This window comes from Podarcis bocagei (genome assembly GCF_964188305.1).
Source record: "Podarcis bocagei genome assembly, chromosome: 2".
NCBI lineage: Eukaryota > Metazoa > Chordata > Lepidosauria > Squamata > Lacertidae > Podarcis > Podarcis bocagei.
In genome coordinates this window covers 114,054,147-114,070,278 of record NC_138126.1, presented here as the reverse complement: position 1 = coordinate 114,070,278, position 16,132 = coordinate 114,054,147, and the positions used below count along the sequence as shown (strand labels likewise).

General features: G+C 44.3%; 1 protein-coding gene and 1 long non-coding RNA gene across 5 annotated transcripts in view; one reads left to right on the top strand and one right to left on the bottom strand.

The window, feature by feature from the left end:
* The window catches only part of LOC308580258, a 423,078-nt gene that overhangs the window by 24,492 nt on the left and 382,454 nt on the right, over positions 1-16,132 (bottom strand). The gene's annotated exons all lie outside the window — the stretch shown is intronic.
* The window catches only part of ANKFN1 (ankyrin repeat and fibronectin type III domain containing 1), a 224,302-nt gene that overhangs the window by 117,970 nt on the left and 90,200 nt on the right, over positions 1-16,132 (top strand). For all 4 annotated transcript variants that reach the window (XM_081181277.1, XM_081181278.1, XM_081181275.1 and 1 more), the window contains 3 exons: positions 572-782; positions 10,192-10,386; positions 11,926-12,039. In XM_081181277.1, the coding sequence (XP_081037403.1) occupies positions 572-782; positions 10,192-10,386; positions 11,926-12,039 (520 nt within the window). The remainder of the gene's footprint in view (positions 1-571; positions 783-10,191; positions 10,387-11,925; positions 12,040-16,132) is intronic.

Genomic DNA, 16,132 nt, shown 5'->3' with positions numbered 1-16,132 from the left:
GTCAGGGAACTGACATCAGAGCAGAGGGGAGAGGCGAGGCTCCCAGATTCTGCAGGAGAGGGAACGAGTAAGGGAAGAGAGAGAACGTCATCTGGGGAAGAAAGTCCAGGTGACACCAGGAAGAAGGGAGAGGTAGAGAGCATCTCAGAGGTGAGGCTCCGAGACTCTTCCAGTGAAGTCAGTGAGGAGGGTGGAGGACCACCACTCGGCACGCCCACTCTGCGCAGAAGGCTTCCGCGCAGAGAGGTGAGGCGAAGGTTGTCCGTCAAGGAATTCTTATGCTGGAGGAAATTTAGGAGATGCCCACTCACGGATTCTGCTAGTGACTGAGCAGCAGCGCCAAGGGCGGCTCAGTCAGGGAAAGACACAACCACCCCTAAGCAGTTTGGAACAGCTGGAGGTTTACATGCAAGCAACCCCAATTCCCTTGACAGTGTGTGTGTGTGTTTCTGTGAGCTTATGATTGAAAAAATGAAAGTAAAAATGTGAGAAGAGATGCTAAGATGCACAGTTATGTTGACAGCTTTTGTGTTGTTTATTTTTTTAAAAAAAATCTCATGTGGATGAACAGAACTTTCAGTGCTGTGAAGCCATGCTGGAAGCTGTGGAGCAGCAAGACTTGGACGCTGTCCAGATTCTCCTCTATCAATGCACACCTGAGGAGCTGGATCTCAACACTCCTAACAGCGAGGGGCTAACTGCGCTGGACATCGCCATCCTGACAAATAATGTGCCTATTGCCAAGATTCTTTTGAAGGCTGGGGCAAAAGAGAGTCCTCACTGTAAGTATGGCAGAATGCGTACTGTAGCTGAATTGTACAGAAAAGGGTCAGGCAAGCACAGCGGGGAGTTGTCTCAAGGCATAAGGTGCACGAGGACTTGCGTATGACAATCGGCATTACGGAGATTCAGAGCCCTGCGGCCCATGTTTAAACCCCATTAACATGAGAGGAAAAACAGAGGCTAACTTGTAAATCAAGTTACAGATAGGTAGCCGTGTTGGTCTGCCATAGTCAAAATAAAGAAATTCCTTCCAGTAGCACCTTAAAGACCAACTAAGTTAGTTCTTGGTATGAGCTTTCGTGTGCATGCACACTTCTTCAGATACACAGAAGAAGTGTATCTGAAGAAGTGTGCATGCACACGAAAGCTCATACCAAGAACTAACTTAGTTGGTCTTTAAGGTGCTACTGGAAGGAATTTTTCTTTATTGTAAATCAAGCCTTAGGATATTTATGCAAACATACTTACTTCAAGGTACAGTGGTACCTCGGGTTACGCACGCTTCAGGTTACATACGCTTCAGGTTACAGACTCCGCTAACCCAGAAACCCAGGTTAAGAACTTTGCTTCAGGATGAGAACAGAAATCACGTGGCGACAGCGCGACGGCATAGGGAGGCCCCATTAGCTAAGGTGGTATCTCAGGTTAAGAATGTTACCATAAAGCACCAATGCTGCAGCAAGCAAAGGCTCCAGCAGCTCAGTCAGCTGCTTGTGGCTGGAAAGCCAGACAGGATGTTTGTGACTGTTGCCATGGAAACAAAGGGGCAGTCCAATCTGAACTGAGCACCGGATGTTAGCTCAGTGTGTGTGTCATATGACCTGTACTGGAAGTACATGGGTGGAGTTTCTTCTTGCTGTTGTCGAGTGCAGACGTGTTTCTCTGTACTGATATGAGAGACAGAAATAAAGGATGTAAATAGTTTTCTGTCTGCTTCTTTCCCCTCCTGGGGGACACCAAAGGGGAGAGAGGGTGAACGGTGTGTTCCTCTCACACATCTGAGATGAATCGCCGGGACCTCGCCTGCTTATCAGCAGAGTAGAGACGCGGGGAGGTCGACAGGAATATCTGCCGGTGCCTACGCTGTGGCACATTCCTCTGACCCAAGCAGAATTCCAACAGTGGTAGCAGAGGATGGTTGCTGTTTTCTTCGATCCATCGGACCTCTGCATGAGAGGCTGGTGAATTGTCCTCCTCTGCTCCATGGAAGCCTGATTTGAGAGGCTGATTCTCTGCAGCCAGAAGCTGACCAGAAGAAGCTGACAGCCAAGCCGATGCTCAAGGTATGAGACTTTTAAGGGCTTAGAAGTGTGAATGCAGATTGATTCATTCACTGCTTCACGGACAGCGAGTGTGGGAAAGCAGCTCCAACTTAGAAGAGGCCTGCATACCAGGCATTTTTGTGGTTTCCTGTCCGAGGAAAGGAATGCGCTGTTGCTAAGCAACGTCCTTCAGAAGGCTGTGCCTCAGAGAGGAGAAATGGAAAGCTACTCGAGAGGGCTGGACAGTCAGACAATGCCTCAGAGAGGCGTAAACAAAGTTTTATTATGACTAGGTCCTCACGAACTGCTGGAAGGGACTTTCCAACGCAGCCAGTGTCAGAGTTGCCAGGTGTCAAGAGAGTAAACAAGCCAGCTATTGGATTTTAGAGGCTTGTGTTTTAGAGTCAATGCAAGGACTCAAAATGGATGCCAAGAAGGGGGGAGGCTTGCCTTCTCCACCCCTCCTGACCAATGACAATTATTCATCTTGGTCTGTAAAGATGAAGGCCCTGCTGCAGAATCAGAGACTGTTTGGGGTGATTGAGAATCCCATCCCAGCAGCACCAACGCGTGCTTGGGAGTCACAGAATGTGAAGGCTAGGACTGCTATAATTCTGTGTGTCTCAGATGCGCAGCTTGTGCATATACAGCATTTGGAATTTGCGCAAGAGGTTTGGAACGCGCTGCGTACAACGCATCAGAGAGATGCTGGTTCTTCAGCGTTGCTGTATTTTGAGAAGTTGACCAATCTGAGATTAGCGCCTGATGGAGATGTTCAAGCGCACCTGACAGAGATGAAGTTTCTGCGTCAACAGATGGTGGAACGCAATTTCCGTCTACAGGAGGAAGTGTTTTGCTTCATGATGATAAACAGCCTTAGTCGCACCTATAAGGTTGTTGCCAGTCAGCTTGGTTCCCTACCGGCGGCTCAGCTAACCGCGGAAAGAGTGTGTGCTGTGGTCCTGAACGAACACGACAGACTTGCTGCACTGGAAGTGAAAGACAGAGGGAGGCAAGAACAGAGTTCAAATCTTCCCACTGCTGAATCTACTGGAGAGCATGCCATAGCATTGAGTGCCATCCGATGCTATAATTGTGGACAGACTGGGCATCTACAGCGAAACTGTAAGAAGCCGCGACAGTCAAAAGGAGCCAAGAACAGCTCTACGAAGCCTGAGGCGTCAAGCAAAAGCCGTACCAAGTGCCAGGTGAAACCTGCAAAGGCGATGATGGCGAAAGGAACCACGCCAGATGTTGGGAACGCATTCATAATCGATACCGGCGCCACGAAGCATCTCTGCCCACACAGAGAACTGTTTTCGACGTTGAAGAAGCAAAGCTTCACTGTGAAACAAGCCAACGGTCAAGAACTGGAAGCGACCGGAATTGGAACTGTGTATCTTGAGAGTCTGAACTTGACTATAAGCGATGTTTACCTGGTTCCAGAACTGAAATTTAGTCTGCTGAGTGCTTCGCAGATTGCAAAGAAGGGACTAAAACTGTACTATGATGCTAAAAGATGCAAGATCTACAAAGATGGAGAACTGTTTCTTACTGCCAAAGAGAAAGATGGACTGTATTTGTTGACTTTTGATCAAAGTGATTACATGAAATGTAATACTTCTGATTCTAACGAAATTTCTCTTGCAGGTGTGACCAGTATGAGCACCAGGAAGGTGTCCAAGAAGGTCGACAGAGCTTTTCAGCGGGTGTATGCTGATGTGATTGGTCCTCTAGAACCATCTAGGGGCGGTGCAAAATATTACCTTGTGTGTGTTGATTGTTACACTAATTATTCTTGGGTTTACTTGATGAAGAAACCGCAGGAAACTTTAGAAAAGTTTCAGGAGTTTTGTGACAAGGTTAAAAGTATGCATGATGCTAACATTGATTGTCTTTTCACAGATGACAAGCCAGTTTTTCTTTTACAGGATTTCCAGAGGTTCCTGGATGAGAAAGGAATAAGACACAAACTTGCTAGTTCCGAAGAAGCATGGAAGAAATGTGTCTGTGTTAAAGTGAACAAAGAATTGCAAAAGGGGATGCATGCGCAATTGCTGAGTTCACATTTGCCACATGATTATTGGGCCGAATCTCTAGCGTCCTATCTTCATGTGTGGTTGAGAAAAGTCTCAACAGAGTTGGGATGTTCTCCTTTTGAAAAGCTGTTTAATAGAAAACCTTCTGTTGCCTATTTTAAGGTTTTCGGGTCTCATGTGAGAACAGAAGCTCCAAGTGGTGTAAAGAATGCCAGAGGCATCTTTGTAGGTTATGAAAAAGGTCTCTACAGAGTAATTTTGTCTGAATCTGGTCAGGTGATTCTCACAAAGTTTCTAGAGAGTGCTCCTGAACGGGAGAGAGTGATTGTTCACACTTTTTCCACAGAGGATTCTGATGATGATGATGATGAATTTGATCTTATTGAGTTCAGTGGTACTGATGATGATGACACTGATAGCTCAGACAGCTCAGTTGTCACAGTCATTGAGAGGAAATCTCAAATAATGACTAGACCCTCAGAAGAGGAGGATAAACCACTGATTAAGCTTACTACTGGTTCTCCAGAGTGTTCAGAGGCTGAACCAGAAAGCAGAGAAGAGCAGCAGATCTTACGAAGGTCTGAGAGAGCAACGAAGGGTGTACCACCCAAGAGGTATTCAAAGGATTTTGCTAACCTTGCATATGTTGCTGTTGTAAACGATCAAGGACAGATTGAAGCTGTGTCTGAGTCAGAGACAAAGGCACAACAGAGAGTTGTTAACCAAGGAAATGTGAAGTCACACAACCAGAGAGGTACATTGGTTAAACCAGTGGCGGGTAGTTCCAAGGGTGGAACTGAAACAACAGGGGAATGTTATAAGTATAACAACTGTTTGTTTTCTTCTCTGGATGACGCTTTGCTCGCAGCACGCATTGATGCTTTAGGGGGAGTATGTTACCATAAAGCACCAATGCTGCAGCAAGCAAAGGCTCCAGCAGCTCAGTCAGCTGCTTGTGGCTGGAAAGCCAGACAGGATGTTTGTGACTGTTGCCATGGAAACAAAGGGGCAGTCCAATCTGAACTGAGCACCGGATGTTAGCTCAGTGTGTGTGTCATATGACCTGTACTGGAAGTACATGGGTGGAGTTTCTTCTTGCTGTTGTCGAGTGCAGACGTGTTTCTCTGTACTGATATGAGAGACAGAAATAAAGGATGTAAATAGTTTTCTGTCTGCTTCTTTCCCCTCCTGGGGGACACCAAAGGGGAGAGAGGGTGAACGGTGTGTTCCTCTCACACATCTGAGATGAATCGCCGGGACCTCGCCTGCTTATCAGCAGAGTGGAGACGCGGGGAGGTCGACAGGAATATCTGCCGGTGCCTACGCTGTGGCACATTCCTCTGACCCAAGCAGAATTCCAACAAAGAACAGTTTCAGGTTAAGTACGGACCTCTGGAACGAATTAAGTACTTAACCCGAGGTACCACTGTATCTATTATCCAGTTACAGGTTATTATTATTTTTTTAAAAAACAGCTTGAAAATTGGGCACAAATTCCATTCAGCTCTAGCTGTAACTGGATAATAGATGTGTGTGTCATCAGTCAAGCTTACTTTTCAGAACCTTGCAAATGGAGACCCATGCACCTATTGCTTTTTGAGTAGCTAAATTTGCTCTAAAATTTCTCCCCACCAAAAAAGGGCTATATCAGGGGTCAGCAAACTTTTTCAGCAGGGGGCCGGTCCACTGTCCCTCAGACCTTGTGGGGGGCTGGACTTTATGGGGGGGGGGAGAGAATGAATGCCCCACAAATAACCCAGAGATGCATTTTAAATAAAAGGACACATTCTACTCATGTAAAAACATGCTGATTCCCAGACCGTCCGCGGGCCGGATTTAGAAGGCGATTGGGCCACATCCGGCCCCCGGGCCTTAGGTTGCCTACCCATGGGCTGTATAATATAGTCCCCAAAATGCACTGTGATTTTGATATTTTGAAGGGATTGCACAAAAAGTCTTCTGTGCACAAATGAAAGCCCCCTTTGGGTGTGAGCAGCACCTAGCACTCAGTTAGCACTGCCTGAATGCTAACCAGTGAATTAGTTTGTCCAGTTGAAAATTCAGTGGGATGTGGGGCTGTGCAATAAATTGCGACCTTTGAGTTTCTCTGTCCTTTAATAGCACCGAGCCACACGAGATCTTCGAGCAACTGCACAATAAATAAGACAAATAAATAAATCCAGAATCTAGAGCCCTGGGACTGTGCTTTTGGTCTTGCAGGATCCCAATGAAAGCCGAATGAAGTTCGCTGAGCCCTGGCTGGGAGAGGGAAAACTGACAGCCAGAGACAAATGAAATCCTTGTATTTTACATGCGTGGTTGTGCTATGTCTGCTTTGCTGGCTGCTACTGAAGGCCCACTCCTGTCCAATATCAGCACTCCGCTAATACACTAAGAGCACTTCACAAGTGGCTTATGAAACTGCCCTTTGTCTTCTTTCATGGGACAGTCTCAGTCCGTTTTTGTTTTTGTTTGCTTGTTTGTTTGCGAGGGGAGAGCGAGCGGCTTGCCAAGCCCATTAATCCATGACACACATTTTGACGCCTTACCTGTGGCTAAAAATACACCGAAGCCTACAGATTTTGCTTGAGACCGTCAATGCCTATATTTAGGTCTTTCCCAGCATGTCCATAATGAAACTGTGTTTTCAGGGGTCCGAACTGAGCAGACTCTGCCATTAATTTGGAGTTAGTTAAATTAACAGCATTTAGTACTGACCTGTCAATCTCTGAGCTCCAGGAAATTGCACCTTGAGGCTACTAATATTGCCGATTTTTTTCCCCACTGGACTGTGTGTGTATGTGAGGGTGAATTACTCCCCCCCCCCTTTTTAAAAAAGCCAGAATTGGTGCACCTTTATTGCTTTGCTATGTCCACAGCACTTACATTATCATTTATCCTGGGCTCTTTTAACCTTCCCAGGAGATTATTTTCATCCCCTGCCCCTGCCCCCGCTCCCACCCCCACTCCTTGTATAGTATAGCTGCTCAATGAAAAGAGTTGTGTAGTTTTATATTTATTTGTTTATTTTTCTGTCATGGGTTCGTGACTGGAAAAAAAAAAGTGTGACAGGGTTTTGGAGTACGTGATTGACGGCTGAAGCAACATTCATTAGGCATGACAGATCTGCAGGAAAACACAGTCCTGAGTGTTCTAAACAGCAGTCAGGAAAAAAGAGAAAAAAAGACTAAACTAATTTTTCATTGACTTCATCGGTAAACAAATGTAGTCTGATGGCATGCGGGGGCAATCATAAATTATATTCATTTCCTGTCATTAATGCAAACATGCCTATGAACACAGAGAATGCGAATCTATAACCACTTCATTTCCATTAAAAAAATAATAATATTGCTCTGCACTTATCGCCATTTTTAAAATTTGGCGTTTCGATCCATCTAGGGGCCACCTGAAGGCTAAACCCTGCTTCTTCATACCCATAATTTCAGCAGGTCAGGGAATTGTGCAAAATGATTGGGTCCTGCATATGTGACTGGGAACTTGCAGTTTGGCACCACCAGGGAGCTGGATTTAATTTCCTTTCTCCCTTCTCCCTGCCCAGCAGCGGATCAGTGATACAGAGGGCCAGACTTACATAAAGGGTACACTCATAGGGATGTGGGTGGCACTGTGGTCTAAACCACTGAGCCTCTTGGGCTTGCCGATCAGAAGGTCAGCGGTTCGAATCCCTTGGATGGAGGGTGCGCCCGTTGCTCTGTCCCAGCTCCTGCCAACCTAGCAGTTCAAAAGCACACCAGTGCAAGTAGATAAATAGGTACTGCAGCAACGGGAAGGTAAACGGCATTTCCGTGCACTCTGGTTTCTGTCACGGTGTCCCGTTGCAGCAGAAGCAGTTTAGTCATGCTGGCTGCATGACCCGGAAAGCTGTCTGTGGACAAACATTGGCTCCCTCGGCCTGAAAGCAAGATGAGCACTGTACCCCATAGTCTTCTTTGACTGGACCCCGTCCAGGGGTCCTTTACATTTTCCTTTAAACGATGCACTCAATATGTAGTTAGCAAGTACATCTAAGGTTGGGATGGGTTTTTTATTATATTATTTAAAACAAATCTTTAATGTTGATGTAATTTTTAGCTGGATTTGTTTGTGGTTTCGTTATGGTACCAATGGTTGTTACAAGGCAACTTGGAAGTTGTTGTGGGAGACAAGATATAATTGTTCTAGATTAATAAATAGCCCTTAAGGTAAAGGTAAAGGGACGCCTGATCATTAGGTCCAGTCGTGACCGACTCTGGGGTTGCGGCGCTCATCTTGCTTTATTGGCCGAGGGAGCCAGCGTACAGCTTCCGGGTCATGTGGCCAGCATGACTAAGATGCTTCTGGTGAACCAGAGCAGCATATGGAAACGCTGTTTACCGTCCCGCCAGAGTGGTACCTATTTATCTACTTGCACTTTGACATGCTTTCGAACTGCTAGGTTGGCAGGAGCAGAGACCGAGCAACAGGAGCTCACCCCGTCTTGGGGATTCGAACCGCTGACCTTCTGATCGGCAAGTCCTAGGCTCTGTGGTTTAACCCACAGCGCCACCCGTGTCCCTAAATAGCCCTTAGAATCATAGAATTGGAAGGGGCCCAAGGGCCATCTAATCCAACCCCCTGCAATGCAGGAATCTCAGCTAAAGTATCCATGACAGATGGCCACCCAACACCTGCTTAAAAACCTCCAAGGAAGGAGAGCCCACAACCTCTCGTGGGAGTCAGCTCTACTGCCAAACAACTCTTACTGTCAAGTTTCCCCCAAAATTTTTAGTCTGAATCTCTTTTCTTGTAACTTGAAGCCATTGCCTTGAGGCCTACCCTCCAGAGCAAGAGAAAACAAGCATGCTTCCTCTTCCATGTGACAGCCCTTAAGATATTTGAAGATGGCTCTCATATCTCCTCTCAGTCACCTCTTTTCCAGGCTAAACATACTCATTTCCTTCAAGCGCTCCTTGTAAGGCTTGGTGCTTCCTATGTTCTTCCAGTGTGGTGTAGTGGTTAAGAGCGGTAGTCTCGTAATCTGGGGAACCGGGTTCGCTTCCCCGCTCCTCCACATGCAGCTGCTGGGTGACCTTGGGCCAGCCACACTTCTTTGAAGTCTCTCAGCCCCGCTCACCTCACAGAGTGTTTGTTGTGGGGGAGGAAGGGAAAGGAGATTGTTAGCCGCTTTGAGACTCCTTCGGGGAGTGAAAGGTGGGATATCAAATCCAAACTCCTCCTCCACCACCACCTCCTCCTCCTCCTCCTCCTCTTCTTCTTCTCTCCCAGATGTTGTTGGACTCTATCTTCCATCATTCCTAGTTCTCACAGTAAATAATCAGGGATGCTGCTGCTGCTGAGGTATAGTGTATACTGCACTATACCTGCAGGGATCTGGACAGTTTACAAGATAAAATCACAAAATACACAGTAAAAATAAGAACAAGAACAGCCCAATAATCTCCCCTCCCCAACACATTTTAAAAGGGCATTGGATGTTAATCAGCCCAAGGCTTGGTGAAAGAGGAATGCTTTTGCCAGATACCTAAAAGGAAGGAATGAAGGAGCCAGGAGAAGCTGCAGAACCTGCAAGGAAAGGAGAATGTTAGCTACTTTGAGACTCCTTCGGGTAGTGATAAAGCAGGATATCAAATCCAAACTCTTCTTCCTATGTTCTGTTCTTCAGACTCTCTTGCAGTGTGATAGAGCATGCTGGTGGGGCTCTGCTTCTGGGTCACAGCAAAAGGATTTTGGCCAGACTAGTCCCGCACACTGATCTTTCTCCCCTGCACTTCACCAGCGTGGTGTAGTGGTTAAGAGCGGTAGTCTCATAATCTGGGGAACCGGGTTCACTTCCCCGCTCCTCCACATGCAGCTGCTGGGTGACCTTGGGCCAGTCACGCTTCTCTGAAGTCTCTCAGTCCCACTCAGCTCACAGAGTGTTTGTTGTGGGGGAGGAAGGGAAAGGAGAATGTTAGCCGCTTTGAGGTAGTGATAAAGCGGGGTATCAAATCCAAACTCTTCTCTTCTTCTCTTCTCACCCTATCCCCTGGTCAAGCGGGTGAAATTTGCAATTTTGCCATGTCAAAGTCCTAGTGCTAACTTCCACATTTCCCTTCCCCTGATAGTTGTCAGCATGGAAAGCAGGTCGATCCATCTGAGCAACTTAGTTCAAGAGGCTCAGCAACGAGTCAGCGATCTGTCTGCAGAAGTAATGGATGAAGGGCTCAGCACAGACAGCTCCGAGAAGGAGAAGCAGCTGAAATCCTGGGAGTGGAGACACCGACTCTACAAGCGCATGAAATCGGGCTATGAACATTCCAGTAAGAAAAACCAATTATTCATCCTCACTGGCGTTCATGCAGAGCAGTGGACCTCAGACTTAAAACCAGGGGAACTGGTGCAGATAGAACAAGTTGCCTTCAGAAACTTAAAGTAATGTGGGTGGTGGGATTCGAGAAGACCTTACCTAGTTGATGAAGATGACAGGGAGCCACATTTCTCATAGCTGTAAATCAGCCTCTGCAAGTACATGATGCTTTCTTAAGGCTTCTGCTACACAAAACAGAAGGCACCTTTATTTTTAAGAGATGCAGCAATGTTTATTTGAATTTACATTTACTAGATTGATTGATTGTTTAATAGGCTAAAAGCAGTTAAAAGTATTTGAAATATACTCGGAGTTGAGTGTTGATTTCATGCTCCTTATTTCAGCTCCTGGTCAACGGTGAGTGAGTTTTGCTCCAAAGCCTCTGGCTATATATACATTATTTACACAATGGGTCCCGCGTGATTGGCTGATTCACTTCTTCCTGGAGCCTGATTGGGCGGCTCCTGCAGACCAATCAGGTTGCTGCCTTCTAGCTCAGTACATCACACTATTTAATTAAACGATTGCCATATTCTTTATGACAGTGATTTCCCTAAAGCCTTTCTCTCAAGATGACAAATCTTTTATAAAAGAATGGAAATGGTTTATTGAATCATTACAGATAAATTATAAACAGATAAAAACATTGGCAAGATCATTGTAACAACCTGAAGTTTTACAAGAGTATATATTTAAAGAAGATTAATAAATAAGCAAGTTAAGTTGATTTGGATATGCAGAAGATATTAAAAATAAATTTAGGGAACCACAAAAAGAGGGAGGTGGAAGTCAATTTTGAAATGTCAAAATGAATGTATGAATGTAAAATTAGTGAAATGTATAAAACTAGTGAAATGTATAAATTTGAAAAGTGTATTTGTGTGTGTGTGTGTGTGTGTGTGTGTGTGTGTGTGTGTATAATACGGAAACAAACTTGTTTCAATTACTACAGTTTGATAAAGCTTACACTTCAACCTTATACATAGCTAGACGCCAAAATAAGTTCACTTGCGCTTTTGGGAACTTAACTCTCTGGCAAAAGTGTAAAAGATGGTCATGCTACTGCTGCAGATAATTGTTTTCACTGGGTAGAAAATAAAGCAATGATTTGAGCTGCTGTATAAATGTGCTTGCTTATTCAGCAATAATTTGAAATGCAGATAAAAAATAAGTAACAAAATTTAACGCATTATTTGGTTCCTTATCTGTCCTAGTACTGATCTCGGCAAGCATCTGTGTGTTTCTTATTTACATATATCGAGGAAATGTTTGATTTCTGGGGTGCTAGCATTATTCAAAAGAGATGAAGACCACCAAACAAACAAATAGCGTCCATCTGATCTCATTAGCATAGACTGCCTAGTAGCGTTCAAAGCAACACCATATGAAAGCTCACCAGTTTTTTTGTATGGTTTGGGGACGTTTCTTTGATGAACACTGTTTGAAAAGTATTTGTTCCGCCTGTAACACGATGTTTTCTCTTTGCTCCCAGGAGCCCCCGAGGCACCGACCAACGTCTGCCTCATGGTGACAAGCAGCACATCACTCACTGTCACTTTCCAAGAACCTCATAGCATGAACTCAGCAGTGGTGACCAAATATAAAGGTACTGACTTTGGCTTGGTTTCATGGCTTTGCGTCGATGAGACCTGATTAAGATGGCCTGTTTACAGCAACCATCTCACAAATCAAGCCAGGTTAACAATATGGTACGGTGTCAAATGTTGAGTAAGATCATTGAGAGAATTGCCTGAGGACAAAGTAAGGTTTGATTAGGAGGGCTGGTAAAAGGTAAAGGGACTCCTGACCATTAGGTCCATTCGTGGCCGACTCTGGGGTTGCGGCGCTCATCTCAATCTATAGGCCGAGGGAGCCGGCATACAGTTTCCAGGTCATGTGGCCAGCATGACTAAGCTGCTTCTGGCAAACCAGAGCAGCACACGGAAATGCCGTTTACCTTCCCGCCGGAGTGGTACCTATTTATCTACTTGCACTTGCTTTCAAACTGCTAGGTTGGCAGGAGCAGGGACCGAGCAACGGGAGCTCACCCCGTTGCGGGGATTCGAACCGCCGACCTTCTGATCGGCAAGCCCTAGGCTCTCTGGTTTAACCCTCAGCGCCACCCGCGTCCCTCAGGAGGGCTGGGCAGGTTGCAAATGGGACACCCAGGTCCCTTCCCGGCTTTACATTCCATGTGACCGAGCACTCAGTCTGAGAAGGACTTTTTATTTTTGAAAGTTATTTATTTGGTTTTTCAGATTAAAATTTAACAGTCATATACTGAACATAGATCATAAAAAACAAGATTCCAAGGAATTTCCTGGACTTCCATCCTCCCCTTTGAGGGTCCTATTATTAATCATTTCCTCCCTCCTGCATCTTTTATGATGATCCAAATCTTTTACATCTCCATTATATCCAAAATCCACTATTCAACTACAAGTGATATTCCAATGCTACTAACGATCTTAACTGTTTACAGTGCTCTTGAAGATAAGTTATAAATTTTCCCCATTCTTTATTAAGATTTTGCTCTTTCTGATTTATGATTCTTCTGGTCATTTTAGCCATTTCGGCATAGTCCCTCAACTTAATTTGCCATTCTTCTCTGGTAGGGACATGACTTCCAAATTTAAGAGGCCAGAAAGTTAATAGGATTGCTCTTGTTAGTAGCATTGTAAATATGCAATGAATTATTATTATTATTATTATTATTATTATTATTATTATTATTATTATTATTATTTATTACTTTATCCCACACATCTAACTGGGATGCCCAGCCACTCTGGTGTGAGACGTCACTGAGGGATGTCTGACATCAGAGGTCAGCTTTTGTGCATAGTGTGATTGTATGAGAACCAGCCCTATCCTGAAGAATGGACTGTTTTCATTATGATTATTTTACTATTGGGCTGCCCATCAGTATGCTTTTTACTATGTTTTAATTTTATTTTTACCATTGAAGTTTTGTAATGTGTTTCTAATGTTGTACACTGCCCTGAGATATTTTGATGAAGGACGGGATATAAATCAAATTAACAACAACAACAAGAACACACATTTTAAACTAACAGCCTGGCTTTAATCATGTTTACTCAAACAAGAGCAAGAAAGGGATATATATTAGCCCCCGAACAAAGGAAACATTTGGAAACAATATAAGGGTTGGGGGAAACAAAGATACACAGAATGCTTTGCTATCGCATATTAACATTTATAGAAAAACAACCCATATTAGTGCTTTTAAAAAATAAACCAAAATCAACACTTTAGTATGGTGGTCTGAGTATGTCATGAGCTAACTATCCAGCTGATTCACATTCACAGAGTCTAGTCAAGGGAAAGGTAGCAGATCTAAAAGGTAAAGGGTAAAGGGACCCCTGACCATTAGGTCCAGTCGTGGCTGACTCTGAGGTTGTGGCGCTCATCTCGCTTTATTGGCCAAGGGAGCCAGCGTACAGCTTCCGGGTCATGTGGCCAGCATGACTAAGTCACTTCTGGTGAACCAGAGCAGAGCACGGAAACGCCGTTTACCTTCCCGCCAGGGCGGTACCTATTTATCTACTTGCACTTTGACGTGCTTTCGAACTGCTAGGTTGGCAGGAGCAGGGACCGAGCAACGGGAGCTCACCCCGTTGCGGGGATTCGAACCGCCAACCTTCTGATTGGCAAGTCCTAGGCTCTGTGGTTTAACCCACAGCACCACCCGCGTCCCGGTAACAGATCTAATCAACCATTAAAATGGGGAATAGTTGATTTTTCTCAACGCGTTTGTTCAGATCTAGAAATTAAGAATTTAGAACAATTTCTATCATTTGGGCCACTCCCAGGAAATTGGAAAAAAATAACCTCAACTTTTTAGGGGAGAGAGAAAGCAAATTAGCTGATTGTTAAGATCTGGTATCCTCCGAAGGGTGTTCCGATTTCCATCATCCTCAACCTGCATGGCCAATGAGAAGTTTGCTCAAACAACATCCAGAAGGATGCAGTTCCTCGCATGAGGAGTTAGATGTTTTCTAGCCCATGTCTACTTTCAGTCTTCCATCCAACAAACCTCAAATTAAAGTTTCTCAAAAAAAAGAAAAAGATGAGTCATGGGTTCGGCATGCTCCAACATGCCAAATAGTCAAGCACTCAGAAGCAACTATTACTTCTTTCAAGTTAAAGTGTTTAGGATCTCAGTTCCTATGAATCATATTCAATGCCACACTTTAATGCTATAAAAAAGAAAAGAAATGTAAGGGTAAAACCAATACCAAAAATAAGCTACTTATGGCTTCCCTTATGAAATTAGGATTTGCTTTCAGATTGGTTAACTTTATTGCTTATAATAAAAGTGCGGCATATGACTCGGGATGGGGGTGAAAAATTGATTCAGTCCACACTTAAAAGTGAACTTACCTAGTTTGCACGTTCTGAAACAATACGCAAACCAAAACACAGCCATCCTTCAGAAGTTGCACTTCTGTGAATTTTGCAATATAATTTGCAAACCAAGGAATGCGCTGTACACACAGGGAAACACACACACACACACACACACACACACGTGAAATGTGCCTTAAAAAATCACATATTCATGAAAATAACAGACAGAAATACATTGTATTAGAGGAAATTGCTTTGCAAAAAGTAGGCACTATTATATACAACAATGTTTGGAGAAATTTGCAATACAGTGCAATTTTCATGCAGCTTTTTTAAAAAATGCAATCTGGTGTGTAAATGTGGAGGACCAAACTGTTGGCTTCCAAAAATATGAGAAACGTAGAGAAGCTGAAATTGATAGGTTTGTCCCAGTGGCACTGGGTGAGCAAAGTGCACCCCTTCCCACAAACCTTGTCTTTTGGCATCGTTTGTGTTATTATTAAAGCACATATCACCTGTATGTTTAATAGGTACTGTGCCTTAGGGGTAAGTAATGAGGACTCTCTGACCCATTTTCCCTTGGGACAGCACACTCCAGTGTTTTGTGACAGAGGAGGCGTGGGATGGATGGCAATACTTAATCCTTCCCTTGCCAGTCGTTTTCCCCAAAAACTTTCTTTTCCCTAGCTGTTTTTTACCCCATTGTTGCTTTAGACCTGCATAGGTCTAGAGTACTGCAGGAGCGAAAGCAGATGGCAGGGGCAAAATGTGTAATTTTGGTAAGGTTTTAGCTACATTGCTGCGTTTGGTCAAAGGCATCACCATATTTCTGGTTTGGGGAGTAAAACAGGGTGGCAGGAGAAGGGTTAAGCACCCACCCCACAGCCCTGTTTAGGGAAGCTTTTAATATTTGATATTTTATTCAGTTTTTAATCTGTTGGGAGCTGCCCAGAGTGGTTGGGGAAACCTAGTCAAATTGGTGGGGTATAAATATATTATTATTCTTCTTATTATTTTTCCTTTTGCTACTTTACTTTTTTATTAATATATATTTTATTAAGGATTTTCTTGTTTTACAGAAGTGTAGTGCCTCGTATTTTTTTTTCACGTAACATTTTTACAAATCCATTTCATTTGTTGAGGCATTAGGGGGAGAAGAAAAGAAAAAAGAAAAAAGAAAGGGGGTGGAGAGAGGGAAGATGGATAGGGGTGGGGTCGGGTGGCGGTGTTTCTATTATGTTTAATGTATGTAGAGTTTGGTGTCAGCGTTGCTTGTGTTGTTCACTTGTGTTCCTTTGGTGGTGAGAGAGGTTGGGGTTGGCCTAGGG